Raw genomic sequence first — 20,656 nt, forward strand, 5'->3', positions numbered from 1 at the left:
TTGACAATGGACAAACAAGGAAGAAATAAGATTGTAGACTAGGAGAGAAGGTCTATTCGTGCTTGACTGCAGCTGAAACAGGAGAATAAGGTGAGTAATTTAGGGTCATCAACATTGTTTGGAAACTCTTAATTTTTTTCAAATGTAGCGGCTTCTAACTATAACTGCAACATGCCGTCAGGCCTATCACAATTCATGCTGCAAGTTCTAGTCAGAAAATTTGGGCTAGCCAATTTTCTCATCTTGGTGACATCAACTTCCATATTTATTTTACATGCTCAACGCCGGGAAGGACAGCCAAACCACTCTTTGGTGGTGCTCAAAGGGTATCCAGAGTCAACCTGAAACAGTAGAACAACCGGTGAACAAGTGTTATTTTGTTTGACAAAGGTATCCAGAGACGATTAAGCTATGTAAGTTGCTTTATCTGTCGGCATGTCTCTCTGTCTAATTAATGATATACTGGTTTTTAACATGATCCATTTTTTTTAACACGGGGGGTGGGTGTAAAAGACTCTACGAGGGAATGTACTATGCAAGTACCATGAATTCGCACTTTTTGTTTGTTTGTCTTTTTTTTTTTTTCGTTAACCTTAAAAAGAAGAGGGTATACAAAGAAACATAAGTGGGATTTCGCATCCTATGAACTACATCCATGCGATCCACACAGGCAAAGAGTGAGTGAGTGCTTGGAGTTTAACGTCGTGCTTAACAATTTTTCAGTCATATGACGACGACGGAATCCTTAGAGTGTATGTAATGTGCCTCTTTGTTGCAGGACGGATTTCCACCGCTCTTTTATCCAGTGCTGCTTCACTGAGACGCCTTACCGGAGACAAGTAAGCCGCCCCGGCCGAGCCATTATGCTCATACGGGTTATCCCTTTCGTGCTGGACACATGAAGGTTACAACATGCTCTTTTAGAGTATTAGAGTGTGACTTGACCCAGGATACATCCTGGATCTACCGCTGCCGCACTGTGCTAATGTAAAACTTTTACTCTAAATGTTCGTGTAAATGTTTAAATAATATACTTTAAAAAAGACAATGAATTACAAAGGTGTCAGCACCCGTCAGTAATTCAGTGTCGCTTCCTGGGTTGCACAGTTTCTTGGGCTAGGGGGACTATTTACCTTTTTACATCACTTGGGGTAAACTGACTTGAGGCCGTGTTTCACCGGTTTCGTGTGGCCATTTGTGTGGCAATTATATTCAGTTTCACTTCCTGAGTTGCACAATTTCTTGTGTTGGGAGGATTTAGATCAACAGTTATAAGAAAACAGTAAACTGACTTGGGGCCGTATTTCACCGGTTACGTGTGGCCATATGCCAATTATCACACTGTCCTGACTGTTCTGGTCTCTATGTTGTACATATCTAATATTACATTATCATACTAGGCTTTTTGCAGATATCTGACATCAGGAGACACTTAAAACTATATACATTACCTTTGACAGTATGTCGTTGAATCTGTAATAATTCTGTCCGTGGAAGAAGTATGTACGGCCGTTTTGCCACTCAAATGCTGCGTCAATGGTAGAAGGCAAACCACGCCAGTTCTGTAAAGGTTGCGGGTATCTAGCTGCGATGGTTGCGTTTAACGAATACCGGTAGTACTGGGTCCCTAACAAAAGAAGGAATATACAGACATCAAATGTAACACCGAATGTTTTTCATCTCGTTTTTAATATATTAAATTGAAGACGGTTTTTTGGTCATGAGGTATGGCATTATAAGTTACGGGGCAACATTTTATCAAAGGTGGAGAAAACATAAAAATGACATAAAGTTTAGATGAAAAAATGAGGAAAGTTATTCCTAAATGTGGTCTTCAATATTTTTGCTGACTTTTCCTTAAGAAAAAGACACTGATAATAATTTTTGTATGGTGGGTATTTTTCATCACCTTTTGGTATTTATAGTCTTTGTTTAATAATGTCATAAATGAGGATGTATCACAGGTTTAATAAATACTTTTGCACTAGAATTTCTTCTTTTCAACTAACAAATGTATTAAGCCTCAATTTGGAGTATAAATATATTTATATTTTTAATATGTTCATAAATATTATCATAATTTAGGTTAAATGCATACGTTTCGATATAATACAAATTTACATTCAAATAAATTAATTAGACAAACATCACATCCTTATTTAGAACATTATTATGCAGCAATGATAAATACCAAACGTTGGTCCCAAATAACCACTTTACAAAAATATTTTCGAATACACTTTTCTCTTGATCCCCCCCCTCAAATAAAAGAAATATTAAAGACCATATTTGCAAGCCCTAAGTTTTGAAGCTCTTTCACCTGATTTTGAAAACATTTTAACGTTTTCATCTCCTTTAATGCATTTGTCTTCTAACTTCTTGTGTTTACTTTATACAATCCCAAAAAAATTTAAGCATGAATTTTAACACTGTTTTCATTTCTTGTGGGCTAAATGATAAAGAAGGCAGAAATAGTCAAATTTATACATGCAAAAATCAAATATATAATTCTCTTTTTACAAAAACTGTGTGCTGAACAATGTAATTCAGTTTTTGTTTTGGGATTGTTGTGGACCGCCAGCTACGATTTGCTCTATGTGATTGACGCCAGTGAGTCGCTCGACAAGAAATACAGCGTTATGTATGCAATGCTTCACGGTCTTAAGTACATGTAACAAGTATATGCAGGGATGGTGCATATCTTGTTTAAGAGCATCTAAAATTTGGAAAGCATAAAAAAACAAAAATATTTTCTTATGGGCGACAATTTTTTGGGTTAATTTCACTACATTGTTTACATTTGATTCCTTAATACAGTATAAATAAATGCATTTTATACAGATCCAAAACAGATCAAGATCGTTGAGAACCTACCAGGTTCTTTCTTTGACAAGTTTCCTCTCACAAAACTGGCCGCCGTCGTATAAGTGAACTATTCTTGGGTAAAGCGTAAAAAGATCAATCAAATAAATAAATATGTCAAGTTATAAGCTGGGTAAATTTGTGTTGAACTGTTCACTAGACAAACGGATGGACAAACCGGCCAGATATTGGTCGTGACACACTAAAATTTAAAATGGTTCGTCTTCACATGCCTGGATGTACGTCATGTGGGTTTAGTGTGCACGCTTTGGTCGGAAACCTCAAGATAATCCATGTTTACAAGCCCTTCGTAACATCATTTTTAAAGGACACAATGACCTTGAAAATGGGACATATCACCCAGGGTAGGTTTCAGTAGGGTTCACTAGTTTAAAATGTTTACCAGGAATAGCTGGGAAAAAAATGAATATGGTCACTGAAAATCAATAGGCTTTTCTTCGTGGCAAAGTATAAGTGATCTATATGTTTTGGCTCAACTGTTGTAGAGACGGAGTGTTTACCGGGATATATCCAATGGATGGGTGGTCAGGTAGACTAAGAAATTGAACATTGAAACTAAAGACGGTTCAGCTACATGCCTTTTGCATGCTATGTATATTCATGAAACTTTGGTAACAAATTTGAAAACACCTAGTATCATCCTTCCTAGTATAACTTTAATGACCCCAATATCCTTGAAAAGGTAGTTCATTGTCGCTGAAAGTCTTAGGGCATTCTTCCTCGTGACAGAAGTGTGGTTTAAGTTTGGTGGACTTCGCATAATCTGTTCAGGGCATCGAGTGCTAACGCCAAAACGGACAACCGAATGGATGGCCAGCCGGGCGGATGGACGGAGGACGGATGGCCTGTCAGCGCGACGATAACCGCTGAGGCAACACTCCCAGACCACTTTTGACAGAGGACTGAAAAACATTCACATTTTTGTCATCTGTTCCATTTGTTATCTTTGGACTGGGAAGTTTGACAAGGGGAATAACTCCTGAGGCAGCCATAACAAAACTCTTACCTTTGACAAAGTAAGCTAGTCCATTACCGCTCCAAGTAAAGGCTGCGTCAAGGTTGCTGGGGATTCCCGGGAATCCATCGGCGATGTGGCGGGGGTATCCATCCAACTTCTGCAGGTTTTCGAATTTCCAGTACTGCAAGCCCTATTATGTGATCAACAGAAACATATAGATTTTTGTCAGCTCTAAATCGAAGTGATCAGGAAATTTTTATACCCATTACCCAAACCTTAACCCCACCCCGCCGCCCGAGGACTGATCCTCCATTCTGTAATTATGGTCGACCAGTGAGGAAACAGGACTACTCGGCGTGGATATTGCCTGCATCACAAGTGCCGCCCTCTACGCTCGTTTTACATCCGTGCCACAAACAGACAAGAATGACACCCGGAGGTTTGTTTAGGCTTAGCCTCACTCACTGGTGTCTTCGAGCGGGATTATTCAATCAGTTTTCATCCATAATATCGTTTTTAGTACCAGTTAGAACCGTACTGTTTTAGATTTAAGAGGATGCGTGTGTATCAAGTATTCATATAAACAAAGTCAGGACAAGAGTTTTTCATAATTTCTGACATCACTTCCTGACTCATCACCGTGACCTCAGAAACCTTTGCGTTGTTCAATATTTCTGTACACAAAATTTGCTAGTGGTGGCACAGATGTAAAGTAAAGGTATAAAACGGCACGTGCACTGTAAAGAGTTTGATGCATTATGGGAGATCGTACTCACGGTATCAGCCAATAATAGCTTGTGTTAAATGTTAAAATAAAAAAATGTTAAAACCTTGAATAAATATGTGTTTCCGTGTGTGACTGTAAGGGCTGCGTCGATTGGTCCCTCCACTCCGCCCCAATCCGTGCTGATTCGTCGGGGGTTGCCTGCTTCGTTGCCCGCATTATTCACAGGGTAATAGTTTTTTCCTGTAAAGCAGAATATAACGGTCACGTGGCTGATTCACGCAATAATAAAACGATACCTTGAATATAACAAACGTTATGGAATCAAACGTTTACACAGCAAAACAACATCAACGTATGAGCCAGGAGAATGGTCCGTGTTTTTAACTTTGTCCGAAAATCGCAATTTACAATTCCGATACAAACGAAAACACCATTTCCCAAAGGGATATGTAAGAAATAGTAATGATATACTAAATAATGTTAGTAACAAACAGGGGTATCTGTTTGATACAGAAGACTAAAGCATAAACAGCAAAACCAGAGCAGCAACAACAGGGTGATAATTGGCCACCGGTGAAATACGGCCTCTTGCCAGTTTACCTCAGCTAGAGATTTATTCTATAAACTGTTCATGTAAATACCTACTTCGTATCAAATGACATCCCCCCCCTTCCCCAAACTATCCTAGCACCATGGCTTGAGCAGAATTAAGTAAAAATATATGCTGTTGTGTTAACTGAAATTTATTGGACGTTACTGGTCTAGAATTACTCAAAATGCTGCTGCATCATCAGATGTCTTGTACAAACATATAAATAAGCCGTTTCACAATGAAAACATTTGCATGTCGAAACACTGTTAGTTAAATATCTACGTCATGCCCGGACTGGCCAGACAGGAGTAAATTTGGAAGCTTTAAAAGTGGTACATTTGATTACATCAGATTCTTTCAGTACAAGATGTCTCTTTGCCGACTAACAGACCTTAGACTACAAATCTTAGTCGACTAACAAATGTTAGCCGACCTACAGATCTTAGCCGACCTATACACCTTAGTCGGCAAAAATTAGCCGACAAACAATCTTAGCCGACTAACAGACCTTAGCCGATTGTTGAGTTTTGTGGAACAAATCTTTGGGCTACGTACCAGCAAAGACGAAGGTTCGTCCGTCCTTGATCCTAGTGATCGCGTCAATTTTGGAATACTCACAGAGTGAAAGACGTTTGATATCTGAAGGGTAAACAGAGAGTACAAGGTCATCGATAATGTGATAGTGCAACGACTGGTTGACCCGTATCAGTATCACGGCTCGGCCGGGGCTGCTTACTTGCCTTCGCTAAGTAGTCTCAGTGAAACAGCACTAGATAAAAGAGCGGTGGAAATCCGTCCTGCAACAAGGAGGTGCATTACATACACCCTAAGGATTCCTTCGTCGTCATATGACTGAAAAATTGTTAAGCACGACGTTAAACCCCAAGCACTCACTCACTCACTCAGTCGATAATGTGGGCCATGTAGAATCTATCGTTATTGTTGATGGCAAGTGATTGCAAGCTATTACGCTTTCTTGTCATTTTGTCTACTGTGCAACGGTAATCAGTTTTGTGAGTAGGGAAGAAATTTTGCACACACGCACACACAAATGAAAGAGAGACAGACAGACACAGAGAGCTTTTAGCTATCAAAAAGTTCTCTAATCTCCCTCATTCCAGACATTGCCGATAGGCCTTCTACATTCATATATACGTGGTTTAATGATTCATCATTCAGTTTCGTACATACATTAACTTTCGTAACTGGGGTTAATTTGAACTTCTGAAATTAATAATAACCATTGCGTAGCAACAGAAAATAACGATACCGAAAGTGATGTTTTGTGGAAGTGCATAATTCAGCAATTAGAGGAAAAATACAGAAAGTTTTGACTGAGGCTTACAATCATTCTCCAGTAATGTTTCTGAAAACATTCTTATGTCATCAGTCAGCCAAAAATGGAAATTGAAGCGGTCAGCTGTTTTTAATGATGCAAGAAAGAAGCATGAAATTTCTAGGGGAAGTACGAGAGTAGGACGGAATCGTGAAAGAGAAGTAGTCAACAGTTTTCAATGATTTGTGAAATGTTTATTGACCATAAAGGCTTTGACTGGAAGTACACCATAATGTTAGTTGACCATAAAGGTTTTGAGTGGAAGCACACCACAATGTTAGTTGACCATAAAGGTTTTGACTGGAAGTACACCATAATGTTAGTTGACCACAAAGGCTTTGACTGGAAGTATACCATAATGTTAGTTGACCATAAAGGTTTTGACTGGAAGTACACCATAATGTTAGTTGACCACAAAGGCTTTGACTGGAAGTACACCATAATGTTAGTTGACCATAAAGTCTTTGAGTGGAAGTACACCATAATGTTAGTTGACCATAAAGGCTTTGACTGGAAGTACACCATAATGTTAGTTGACCATAAAGGCTTTGACTGGAAGTACACCATAACGTTAGTTGACCATAAATTCTTTAACTGGAAGTACATTGTAATGTTTACTTACCGTAAAGGATGTGAATGTGAGCACACTTTAATGACAACATAACGTACAGGCTGTAAATGGAAGTACACTATAATGATAACTTACCGTACAGGCCTTGAATGGAAAAACTCTGTAATGACAACTTACCGTAATTACTGTGAATGGAAACACACTATAATGACAACTTACCGTGGTGACTGTGAATGGAAAACTACATAATAACAACTTACCGCAGAGGCTGTAAATGGAAGCACACTATTATGACAACTTACCGTTATGACTGAGAATGGAAACACACTATAATGACAGCTTACCGTAAATGCTATTAAAGGGAGGCACACTATAATGACAACTTACCGTGATGATTGTGAATGGAAGCACATTAGAATGACAGCTTACCGCGATGACTGAGAATGAAAACACACTATAATGACAACTTACCGTAATGACTGAGAATGGAAAAACACTATAATGACAACTTACCTTAATGATTGTGAATGGAAGCACACTATAACGACAACTTACCGTAATACTTGTGAATGGAAACACATTATAATGATAACTTACCGTTATGGCTGAGAATGGAACAGCACTATAATGTCAACTTACTGTTATGACTGAGAAAGGAAACACAGTATAATGACAACTTACCGTTATGACAAAGAAAGGAAAGACACTATAATGACAACTTACCGTAATGATTGTGAATGGAAACACATTATAATGACAACTTACGGTGATGGCTGAGAATGAAAACACACCACAGTGACAACTTACCGTAAAGACTGTGAATGAAAACACACTATAATGACAACTTACCGTAAATGCTGTTAAATGGAAACACACTATAATGACAACTTACCGTCATGATTGTGAATGGAAGCACACTATAATGACAACTTACCGTAATGATTGTGAATGGAAACACACTATAATGACAACTTACCGTAATGACTAAGAATGGAAACACACTATAATGACAACTTACCGTAATGACTAAGAATGGAAGCCCACTATTATGACAACTTACCGTTATGATTGAGAATGGATACACACTTTATTGACAACTTACCGTAGTGACTGAGAATTGAAGCACACTATATTGACAACTTACCGTAAGGACTGTGAATGGAAACACATTATAACGACAACTTACCGTACAGGCTTTGAATGGCTAATATGTCATCTGTGTCCAGTTTGAAGTTTTCCAGGTATCCTCGGTAGAAGGGTGTCATTACGGCGCTACTGACTTCGGAGTGATCCAGACCGAGAGAGTGACCAAACTCATGAGCTGCGACTTGGACGAGGTTTATGCCTGGTGCAGGGGGGGATCATATTTTACTAAGTGACAGAATGTCACGTACCTAAATGCAATTTCTGAAATTCATTAAGACACTTGAAATGTTTGGTTTTTATTTCCGAATATGCATTTTAGGATTTGCCCTGACATATGCGTTTGTAAATGTAATTTATAATTAAAGACATATAACACAGAGAGTAAAAGCAAAGCAGCAATGACATTTGAATAGCTAAAACACACTTGTCAGCTTTCTTCTTAAGGCGTAAAGAAATGTCTTTAAACTACAGTTTTTCTCATTCTTCGGCAATCAGACCGAGCATTAAATGAAAAAAAACCTCTAGAAATCGAAGAGGGCATCACTAAATAGACCACTTAAAACTGTGCATAAATGCATTTTCACTTTTTATTTTTAGATTTTTGTGAAAAAATTTAAAGGCGTTCAAACATTTGAATTGTAAGGTGGTCTTTATGGGCCGTAGATTTAGAGATTAGGAACTCTGACGTCACAGGAAGTTTTTTAAAATTTTAATCACGACACTGAATGTTGGAATAACCTTTTTTACCAATGAGAAAAGATTACTGCAATAATGTTCTCAAAAATTCTTTCCTTCTGAAAAACATCAGGGAAAAAAGGTGATGTGACGTTAGAGTTACTAGATACCTTCAGTATGGCTCGTAGAGCCTACCATAGTATTCATACATATAAATGTCTTTCAACACTCTTATAAAAATATGAAAAACTAAATGAAAGTATTTTTACGCACAGTTTCAGTTGTCTGTATGATGAACATTACATCATATTTCAGCGTCCTTTTACTTAAAGTAGCCTGCAGTCCTGACCATTACGGTGTTAACAACTCTCTCGGAGGGAGAGCCCAACTGCGAGGCACTAGGCAGGCCCCGGGTTCGCAGTATGTTCATCGACGACATAATTTTAGAAACTTTCTGATCATAGTAGAAGGGAAATTAGGAGACATGAAAAATTACCTCCAAAACGAGTGTAATAAGACACAATAAGAATCACAATTGTAACGGATATCAATGTATTATTTCCATATCAGAAACTTACCTTGCTTTGTGCCGAGTGTCCAGCGTTCATCTTCATCAAAATGAGCGTCGCCTCCATACTGAGGGAAGAATGCGTGCGCAAGTGTACTTCCACTTCCGTCAAAAGGATAGCCGTCACCATGGGAAGCGCGAGCGAAGTCAAGGTCAATGTCTACAGTGCCGGACGCTTTTCGGAATTCAAGTTGGGTGACATCACTCCATACCTGTACGTAAAGAACATAAGTGTATATACCCAGAAGAGGGGTTAATCGTGTTGGCAGTATAAAAAGATACAGCATTATTCGAACTGTTCATGTAAATGCTTAAATACCAAGAATCATGGTTTACGCAAGAATACAATAATAAAGACTTGCATTAGAGAGAGTAAAATCAGAGAAGCGACGACAATGTAACAGTTGGCAAATGGTCACAGGTACGTGTAGCCCATTAATTCCGACTTCTTTTCAAGTTACTTCAGTCCGGGTTTTAATCTGACATGTATATTCTTAAACACTATCAAATTTACGCTCTCTATCACCACCGATTAAATAGAATTAGACAAATAATAATGCAGTGATGTTAACTAAAATTTATTAGACGTCATTGCTCTGGAATTTACTCAAAACGCTCTACTGGCATAGGATTAAAAAAACACTCAAATGAAAATAGATTGAAATAGTTGCAGTTATGCTTACCACCCTGGTGGAACCTGCATGGCCGAAATCATCATCGAGTCAGCTCGACGCAAATATCAATGCAGGAGCCTCTCCTGAATACCGTCTATGTGAGTTCAAGTCCATCTAATTCTGGTTTCCTCTCCGGTAGCAGATGAGAAACTCCTTCACCAGCCTGCGGATAGCCGTGGGTTTCCCCTGCCCTGCTCGGTTTCTTCCCACCAGAATGCTGGCCGCCGACGTATAAGTGAAATATTCTTGACTACGGCGTAAAACACCGTTCAAATCAATAAATTAACCATCACCCTGGTTAACTCTTTGTTCCAAGAACTGCGTAAACGGCCTAGTTATTTGAGACCTTTCAATCCAATGAACTTTTAATGTATTGCAATTAACGTTACGGCACTTTTGTACTTAATTCTGCTTCAGCCATGGTGATGGTTAAGTAAATAAATAGGTAAGTAAATATACATCTGCTACTATATAGGGTTCAATGTTACCTTAAAGGCTTTTTTTATAGCATCTTCCACTTGATTCCTCGCCAGTTTCTGGGTATATTGCCTTATCTTGTACGTTAGAGAAGTCTTCGGCCATTTGCTGCCTGGAGTCAGTTATGAAAAATCATCGTTAAAACTGTCAGGTGAAGAAGGAGAAGAATTTGTTTATCTGTTTTATTTGACTGCTGTTCAAAGGGATACGGAATCGACGCTGATTGGCTGACAGTGGGTACAGCCTTTGTTCACGACTGAATAAATGTCATAAATAAAATTCGGTTTAGGCTAGGTATAGCCTGGACACGCCCATCTCACCAACCAGCCAATCAGAAGAGATTCTGTCTCCTTTAATGTCACTGAAGAACCGTCCGATGGCGGTCACTTCTATGGGTGGAGCAAACAAGAGTGCCCGGTGGGAACCATCGAGCTTTGGCAAGTGCCTGACTAAATTTCCTACATGTGAAGCATAGATATGCACACTATATTAGTGGAAGGCCGTTGGTTTTTTAATGAAGGATATGTAACGACAGGGTTCATGTCCCCAGCAAAGCCACAAAATACAAGCCCTGGTTTTATGGTTTATTGTTTAGGTGTGAACAAAATGAACACAGAGCTAAAAGGTAGGGACTGGCTAGGAAGATATGAAAACAAAACACATCCGTTATAACAGAAAAGATTATGCGTGGCTCATCAATACTTTCTGTCCTCCATAATATGCATATCTAGCTCCCAGCAGGGTCTCTCTGCAGTTGCGTAACAGCACATTCAATTCAGAAGTTGCTACCAAATTATACATCCCAGATAGATTGTGCAAACACAGGCGTTGTCGACCGCTTACTGTCCGCAAGACCCCACACGCAGTGAGAGTGGGGGCATCTACAAATTCCCTGTCCAAGACCGGTTTTGAGCCTTAACTTCCTGTGTCCCAAAGACAGGAGACAAGCAACTTAACAGCTCACTCTAAACATTCCTAACTCTATCCCCCCTCACGTCCCTCCCATATACCCACCCCCACGAAACTTTATTAAGGTGATGAAGTTTTGTATAGTTCCTTGTAACTGACCGACTTAAAGATATGCATTCTACTCATATAATGCAATAGACTCTAGTAGTGACTTTGCATTCTTTATTTCCCAACATATAACCAAATTTACAGAGAGCTGAATATCGGCCCGTGTGTCTCCCACCAGTGCGGTCGCCGTCAGTTCAAATCCAGCTCATGCTGGTTTCCTCTCCCGGAAGATCTTCTATCAACCTGCGAATGGTCGTATTTTTTCCCCGGGCTCTGCACAATTTCCTCCCAACTTAATAATGGCCGCCGTCGCACAAGTGAAATACTCTAAAGTACCGTGTAAAACACCAATCATATAAATAAATATACATCAAAAGTGAACGTCCATAAAAGGGTTGACGAATTCTAAATGACTGTCAGATTTGACTAAAATCTGTGAACCCATTACGTCCATACTTACTACGATCACTCCAAATACATTGCCCTTAGCCACACTTTTACCTTTTGAGATTAACTATATAGATCACATTAAATATTAAAATTTTAACTGATGACGCATGAGATAAATCCAACTTTATCATGGACGAATAGTTATTTGGGATATCAGTGAACATACTCATCAACAAGTCATCGAAATTAACATCCATGTAGTTTTTCATTAGTTCCCCAAATCTGTAGTTCTAACATGCCAAAGCACTTTTACTTTATTTTTTTCTCGAAATTTCTACTCTGCACCTGAAATTAGGGCCTGTACATATTTATTACAGTTAGCATAAGCTAAGAAAAATTTCCTCAAAAACGTAGTTTCATTCACACTCGTACCTTGCGTGGCGAACCTTCGTCTCCGTCTGACACGCAAGGCATTTCCAGCCTGATCAGCAACTCCGCATCTTGGCAACAGCATCGTAGCTTTTGTCTCCGCATCTAATCTACCTGGAAGAAAACATCACCACTGCATTCATTACGGTGTTGAAAGATATGTTGTTTACAAAGTTATTAGCAGCACTCTGAAAACTTGAAAGAGTGTTTTGCCCCCCACCAACAATTTCTAGTGAATGGCATTTTCTAGTGGATGGTGGGCATTTTTTATAATTTGGATAGGTGTCAGATTTCTTGATGCTAGTTGGAAGTTCTTCGCGGTATCAGGTAGTGATGACGCCCCTTTGACGTTGCTACATATTAGCACTCTCCCATGTTCTGGCATAGGGTCGTTCAGTTTTGATCAGTGAGACGATTTTCTGTTGTTGCTTATAGTGTGAGGGAAACGGGCAGAGCCTGGGGAAAACCAAGACCGCAACCAGGTTGTTGCCAAACCTTCTCATTTACAGCCGGAGAGGCAGCCAGCATCAGTTGCACTTGAAACCAGAGTGACCCCATATAAATTACTGCACCGCGCTGGCACGCTATCACTCGGTCATGCATGCCCCTTTTCCTAGTAAACCTAGTTAAATCTTATTTAAAATACAATTGTGGCCTAACTTTTAACAATAAAAAACCCCCATCCTAATAGCATATTCAAGACACCCTCCAACCATACTGTCATGTCCACAACCTTTTGCTCTGTAACGGTGGATTCTTGATCATTAGACCATACGAGCTCACCACGTCCTTATTTATATATTTTGAGATTATGAATTATACATGCATGTTTATATGTTCTTTAAATTTAGTTTAAAATTTAAATTTTAAATTGTGTAAGGGTCAACATGTTTTTATATATGTGCGTCCGTGTCTCCATGGCCTAGTGGTTAGCGTGCTAGCGCAGCACAATAGCCCAGAAACCTCTCACCAATGACCTCATGCTGTCTTCCACACCAGCCGTACATGGGAAGGTCTGCCGGTAATCTGCAGGTGTTTGTCAGTATTCTTCCTGTTCTGCCCGGTTTACTCCCACCATAACGCTGGCCACCGTCGTATAAGTAAAACATTCTTGAGCACGGGGTAAAACGCCAATCAAATAAATAAATAAAATAACCATTTGTACACATCAGTTACACTCGCCTGTACGTTTCACTATACATGTATATGTAAAGACGCCTTTGCGATGACCGTGTTTCACTTAATATCGGGTATGTAAATATGCGCTTTGAGGACCGCATAAAGCTCTTGCGATACTTTTTATGCAATCCCTCAATTTTGTATGATGAGAAATTCACAAAAGAACCCGCTAAAGTGACCTTATAAGGTGGGTAAACCGGTTAGAATCAAGGAAAACGTTTGACTTGAAACATTCACACAATGCAACGTTCGCTCGTGCATAGCACATGTACCATTGTGAATTATAAGTCTAGTAAACGAAATACGACCTTCCTTTCTATCGGTAATGTATGATAAAGTTTTCGTAATTCCCAACGGTCGGTACGGCAGAACTGAACTTATATGGTAGGTCGCTCAGTACCGAGTTCTACCTTTCAAAGGGGAGGTAACCCAGTCAAAACGGCAGTCATTGGCAGCCCTGTTTCTAACTATAGCGACATGAGTGAGTTGATGGTTGAAGGGAAACACCGGAGACACAAGGGAAACTACTTTATGTAGATGGCATCTAAAACAGCAGCACAACTTTTTCGCAGTCGGCACCTTTAAGGTAAGAAACCTTAGATAACGTCGTGTACTGTGGTATTTGCTAACCGCCTAACCGACGTAATATGAGGTATGTACAGGTCATCCGTTGCTATGTCCACGATCTTCACCCTACTTAGCTCGTAAAGAAACGATCGATATCCTTAGGGCGAGTAAATTTTGTATTAAACTGGGCAAGTAATTATCAATACACATCCGTTTTCTGCCATTGCTAGCAAGAATAGCGGCGAGTTCGTATATATGGGATACACCTGTACACCGATGGCATTTAACAGTTTAAATACATAGAAGCAGGCCACATTATTGTGTCATGCACGGATGAGATCCCAGTCTTTGCTTAAGGGCACATGTTTTTTATCCTGCTTCATTTAAAAAAAACTTTTTACCTCCAGCTTTTTTTAATATTCAGATAAAGCATGTGAAATCTAAAATAGAAGATTTCATAACTTCTAAATTTAACCCCATGTGTACAAAAGGCTTAGAAAGTGTTGCAATCTAACTTCTAAGCCGGAACTGTTGTTATTGACAAACTGCGAGGGAGAATAACAAAAAACTCGACTCTCGTGTTCTCGACACGCAGGTTTATGATCGGACATGTTAGTCGAGAAGTCGAGAACGCGAGACAAGTAAAACAGCGCGATATTATTGCTAAACTCGCGCGGTTATTGACAAACCCCGGGCGAATAACCGAAAATAGTACCGATAGTAATAGTGCTTTGCCACTCGCGAGACTCGAGAACTCGCGGAAAGCTTACGGTCTTTGTCACCTTTCATTCTCGAGTTCTCGACCCGCGGGTTTTTGACTTGGCGAGAATAAAAGACTAGAGAAAACAAGCAAACGTTATAATCTCGCGTGGTGTTAGCTATAGTGGCGTTCTCACGTTTCTCAAGCCGTGGATTTTTAAAATACGCGGCAAGAGAAAGCGAGTGGCTGCACTGGTCTCCCATATTGAAACTTGCTGTCTGATTCGCTTGACATGATTCCGTCCTAATTTCGTACTTCACGTTCTCTGAATTCTGTGTTCTTTAGGAGTTTGTGTTGTACGTTCCTTTTTTGGCAATTGGCCTTGCGATCATTGACCTGGAACGTCCGTATGTTTATTTATTTATTTCATTATTGTTTTACGAAGTGCTCAAGAATATTTCACTCCAACAACGGTGACCAGTATAATGGTGAGAGCAAACCGGGCAGAGCCAGGGGGAAACCCATTACCATCCGCAAGTTGCTAGAAGACTTACGGCCGGTGAGGAAGCCAGCATAAGCTGGCCTTGAACTCACAGCGACTGCATTGGTAAGACGATCTTGGGTCATTGCGGCGGCTTGTATGAGAATGTATGTCTCCACGAATAAGTTCAGTAATTTGATTATTACTATTATTTGGAAATTAGATAATATCGTTAAACAACACTGAAATGGCACCAACTTTGCTAGTCCTTGGGGGTAACACATTCCTATATTTTTTGAAAATATCTCTCTTTAGTCAATGCTCTGGTTTTGCTCTATTCACTCTGGTCTTTTTATACTATATTTGTCCACCCAACAGTGATTGATTCACTATTGAACTTTTGTGGTTGCCGATCGGTTGGTTAACGGATTGATTGATTTACCTGTGATCTTAAGTCCTGCAAACTTTTGAAACATCCTCAAGCCTTTGATGTAGGATTCCTCTGTTCGCAAGGCGCCGGGATTCAGAGAATCTAGGTATCCAAACTTTTGCAGGTAGTCCTAAAATAGGTATAGAAAATAGGCGTAACTAGAGACATATGTAACACAAGGAAAGCGTTTGTTTCCCATCGGAATTGAAGTTGAGTATTAACATGTAAAATCTCCTGGTAGGAATGTCAAGTATATAAAAGCGTGAAAACAGACATTCGCATACCAGCCGTCAACCAAAATGAGCGTTCCACGTTAGCAATAACAAGGCAAAATTCCTAAACAACATACAATAGAAACTACGCAAGAACTAAGACAGTATATGAAGAATGAAATCAAGAAAGATTCCTACAAAGAAAAAAGTTTTCAGATACGTTTGAAAGAATGTTCTAGATAAAGGCGTGAAATCAGATTTCTAAATCGTGTACCATGATAGTTGATAAATTGTCGATAATCAAAATATTTGTCTCGCAAAAAAAATTGCATGTGAAAGTGTGAGAATCATGTAGTGACAAATACTGCATCGTCACGGTTGGCCTCACGTATGGGGTTAATATCTCTCTCATAACGTGTCTTGTATTTCAGCTGTTATATACTATAGTTGCATTGCCGCAGGTAAAAAATACGCAATTATTAGAAAGACGTAGATAGCCGAAATTAGGCCAGTTAAGCGTTAATTCACACTTCACCTTGTATTCCAGTATAAAAAAAATACCAGAGCTGTATTCCCTGTCGTCCTACATACGTACGTTTTATTATGCTTACAAGTTCAATATGATATCATACATAAGGTGAAAATTGATATTTTTTAACAGTTTACATGAACAGTTAGAATATAACCTACACTGAAAGATGAATCTGCTAATTTGAACAGAAAGTCTATTGTCTGAGTGATGCTAGAATGTATTCTGCTATTGCAACAGATTGCCCTGTTAAATATAACACACATATTCTATTAATTCAACATAAAGATCTATTAGACGACAGGATATTATGTTGAATATGACAGGATATTATGTTGAATATGACACATTCTTATGTTATAATAACATTCTAGTATCACTCAGACAACATATTTTCTGGTAAAATTAACAGATTGTGTTTTTAGAGTAAATTGAGGCCTAATTTCGACGATTTCATCCATGTTCGGTTTTTACTCTCTATGCTGTACGTCTTTCATAAGTGAGACCTGTCTGAACTTCTTGTCTTTGACTGCTTTTAAAGTAAATAAAGTCATTATAAAGGCAGACATAAATAAATAGATACATTGCCGGCGCGTTATGCACCTGCTTTGTTAACTGAACAGAACATAATAGGCCCGTTAATGGCTATATTTACCACCCCAGCGCCTCCAGTAACATCTTGGGCTGAGAAAATAGGGACAAGAAGCCCGGTGAGACAGGTGCTCCAGACGATCGTACTGGTCATCAGCATGTTGGTCTTAGGCTGTCAGGGATGACACTTCAGTCGAAACACAAGATTTGAACATCTGCTCGACTCAAGTGAAGTCGACCAACGGGATACATAATACAAAGATACAACTTTCTTCCCCAGCAAGTCACATGACAGCCCATAGGCTTAGACGAGTGACGTGTTCTTAATTACAATTAACATCGACGACTGAATTTCTTTTCCCTACTTTTTAACCTGTTTTTCTACTTGAGCCATGGTGCCAGGGGGCGTGTGAATTGCTAGAACTTAAATATTTCCAAGAACTGTTAAAATAAGTCCTAATTGAGGTAAATCCTGGTTTTCTACTTGAGCCATGGTATTAGGGGGCGTGTGAATTGTGTTACGGTATTGAATACAGCAACAGAAAACAGACTCAGTGACCCAATATTACAATGTAAACAATCCTTTATATACATATAAAATGAGACGTACAGTTTTACAGACAGTTCAACAGCAACAACATAAAACTACATACACATCAGTATTACCGGTCTTTAAAAGTTTCCAGTTCACCTTTGCATCCCAAGGAACGTATTCCAGGAGATCCAACGTAAAGACCATGGGATAAACACACAATTCACACAAGTCACAAATTGTCCCAGTCAGGTACTTCGCTAGGTTGGCGAACGCGAACACAGTACACAGGTTACACAGAACTGGAACAGTCAAGCCTTTGAATGACGTCACACCCGCAGAGCACAACACAGGGTAAATACAGGCATGGAGGTATAATCCACTTTAGAGCAGTCACAGCTCCCGCAGAAACTCACAAACGAGCCGTTCAGAGACGTAGAGTAATGTCACCATGTGGCAGAACGAACGTCCTTTACAAAACTGAAAACTTCAGTTTAGAGTCCTTGACGACCTTGTCGGTCAGGTGAGGTCAGCGTGTTAAACAAATTACACAGTCAACATTGTATAATCATAATAAAGATCCGAACACCAATAAACGTGACTTCCGCAGAAATTCACATAAACCAGACATCAGTACTACTGTGGTACACAAACGGTGCCGGCATAAAAATCTGTCCTCCCAAATGAAACTGGCATCACCAGCTCATATCAAAATAATGGACTCGATACGAGAGCATCGCACACTCTCCTGGCTCCCAGTGGATGCAGCAAAAATACCTCCTCTCTGCACAGAAAACACGGCTTATATACGCTCCAGGTGGATTTAACGGTCTTTAAACACAGAACTAACAGCCAATGAACAGCCAGTAAAATAAACAAAGCATTGAACAAGGTGCTTTCGATCAGGTCCGCGCTGTACACATATAACAAGGCCTGTTATGCTTTCACAAAGGTCCGCAGACTAACAGTACATGAAGACGTTAAATAGTCATACATAACACCCCCACCCTTCATATGGTAACATATTCATAATTATGAATAATAATAACGTTTACCACAGTCTTTAAAAACAAAGCTGCAGAAAACCAACTAGACACGTGACAAACAATCAGCAATCACATTATCTTTCCCTTTTATGTGTCTAATCTCTAGATTAAATTCTTGCAAAAGCAAACTCCACCGTAACAATCTTCGGTTTTTACCTTTTAGTTTGTGCAAGAAGGTTAAGGGATTGTGATCTGTATACACAACAATGGGGCAACTTGACGAAGCCACGTATACTTCAAAATGCTGTAATGCTAGAATCAAGGACAGACATTCCTTTTCTATTGTCGAATAATTTCTCTGGCACTTGTCAAATTTGCCAGAGAAAAAACATATAGGGTGATCAACGTGATCTGTTTCATTTTCTTGTAACAAAACTGCCCCAGCAGATATATCATTAGCATCAACAGCTAGCTTCAATGGTAAATTAAAATCAGGTGCTACAAGTATGGGGCCGCTGCTTAGCAAGGCCTTTAATCTATCAAAAGATCTCTGCCATTCAATGGACCACAAGAATTTAGCACCTTTCTTTAACAGCTGAGTTAGTGGCTCACTAACAAATGAAAAGTTCCTACAGAACTTACGATAATAACCTGCCATGCCCAAAAAACGCTTTAATTCTCTCTTACAACTTGGCACTGGAAAACAAGAGATAGCACTGATTTTAGAATTAATAGGTTTTACCTGACCCTGTCCGACAACATGCCCTAGATATGTGACAAAAGCACAACCAAACTCACACTTGGCCAAATTTACTGTAAGATTGGCTTGGGACAGTCTCGCAAATAATGCCTCCATGATAGTTAAATGTTCCTCCCAAGTGTCACTGAATATAATTACATCGTCGATGTAAACACGACACCCTTTAAGGCCTGATGTAACGTTGTTCACAAGTCGTTGAAAGGTGGCAGGGCTGTTCTTCATCCCAAAGGGCATGACTTTGTACTGGTATAAACCATCTGGGGTAGCAAACGCTGACACCTCACGAGCGCGCTGCGTGAGCGGTACTTGCCAAAATCCTTTCAATAGGTCAAACTTGGAGACAACGTTGGACTGTCCCACGGCATCGATACAGTCGTCAATCCTTGGAATGGGAAAGTTGTCCGCTTTAGTGACGGCATTCACTTTGCGATAGTCTGTACACATACGGTACGTCCCATCTGGTTTTGGCACAAGAATACAAGGCGAACTCCACTTACTGTTACTGGGCTCGACCAGATCATTTTCCAGTAAATACTGAACTTCTTTTCCTCCATGAAGACTTTACGGACAAACCTAAAAATGTCCCTAACTTAACCGAGTCTTCCTTCTTTAAACTCTCAAAAACATCCTGATCTGCTCCCGCAGAAACTCACAAACGAGCCGTTCAGAGACGTAGAGTAATGTCACCTTGTGGCAGAACGAACGTCCTTTACAAAACTGAAAACTTCAGTTTAGAGTCCTTGACGACCTTGTCGGTCAGGTGAGGTCAGCGTGTTAAACAAATTACACAGTCAACACTGTATAATCATAATAAAGATCCGAACACCAATAAACGTGACTTCCGCAGAAATTCACATAAACCAGACATCAGTACTACTGTGGTACACAAACGGTGCCGGCATAAAAATCTGTCCTCCCAAATGAAACTGGCATCACCAGCTCATATCAAAATAATGGACTCGATACGAGAGCCTCGCACACTCTCCTGGCTCCCAGTGGATGCAGCAAAAGTTACTATACTTTAGGTATAGTGTACAATTGTGGGATAGGAAATCCTGTACTTACACTGTCTCTTCCACACCTAACAGAGCGCCTTTCGTCTTTTCTCCCTGGCTCGGAGCAGCTCCCGAGCAACTTCTGCTATTTTTAACTGTCGTCTTGTAATAACTCCCCTGTGCATACACCACTATAGTCATTAGTTACAGCCATGGATGACGCAGAAGGAGACGACATGGAAGTCGTGGAA

General features: G+C 39.7%; 1 protein-coding gene across 1 annotated transcript; it reads right to left on the reverse strand.

Annotated features, from left to right (window-relative positions):
- Window positions 1–278: 278 nt before the first annotated feature.
- On the reverse strand, window positions 279–19,854 carry LOC135463054 (matrix metalloproteinase-14-like). The gene is made up of 12 exons (XM_064740373.1): window positions 19,717–19,854; window positions 15,813–15,930; window positions 12,447–12,557; window positions 10,619–10,719; window positions 9,467–9,668; window positions 8,254–8,412; window positions 5,716–5,799; window positions 4,672–4,808; window positions 3,890–4,031; window positions 1,452–1,627; window positions 831–890; window positions 279–341 (listed from the first exon to the last, which is right to left on the reverse strand). The coding sequence occupies exons 1-12, from the start codon at window positions 19,852–19,854 to the stop codon at window positions 279–281; spliced, it is 1,491 nt and encodes a 496-aa protein (XP_064596443.1).
- Between the last annotated feature and the right edge of the window lie 802 nt (window positions 19,855–20,656).

Source organism: Liolophura sinensis, chromosome 2 (assembly GCF_032854445.1).
Source record: "Liolophura sinensis isolate JHLJ2023 chromosome 2, CUHK_Ljap_v2, whole genome shotgun sequence".
Taxonomy (NCBI): domain Eukaryota; kingdom Metazoa; phylum Mollusca; class Polyplacophora; order Chitonida; family Chitonidae; genus Liolophura; species Liolophura sinensis.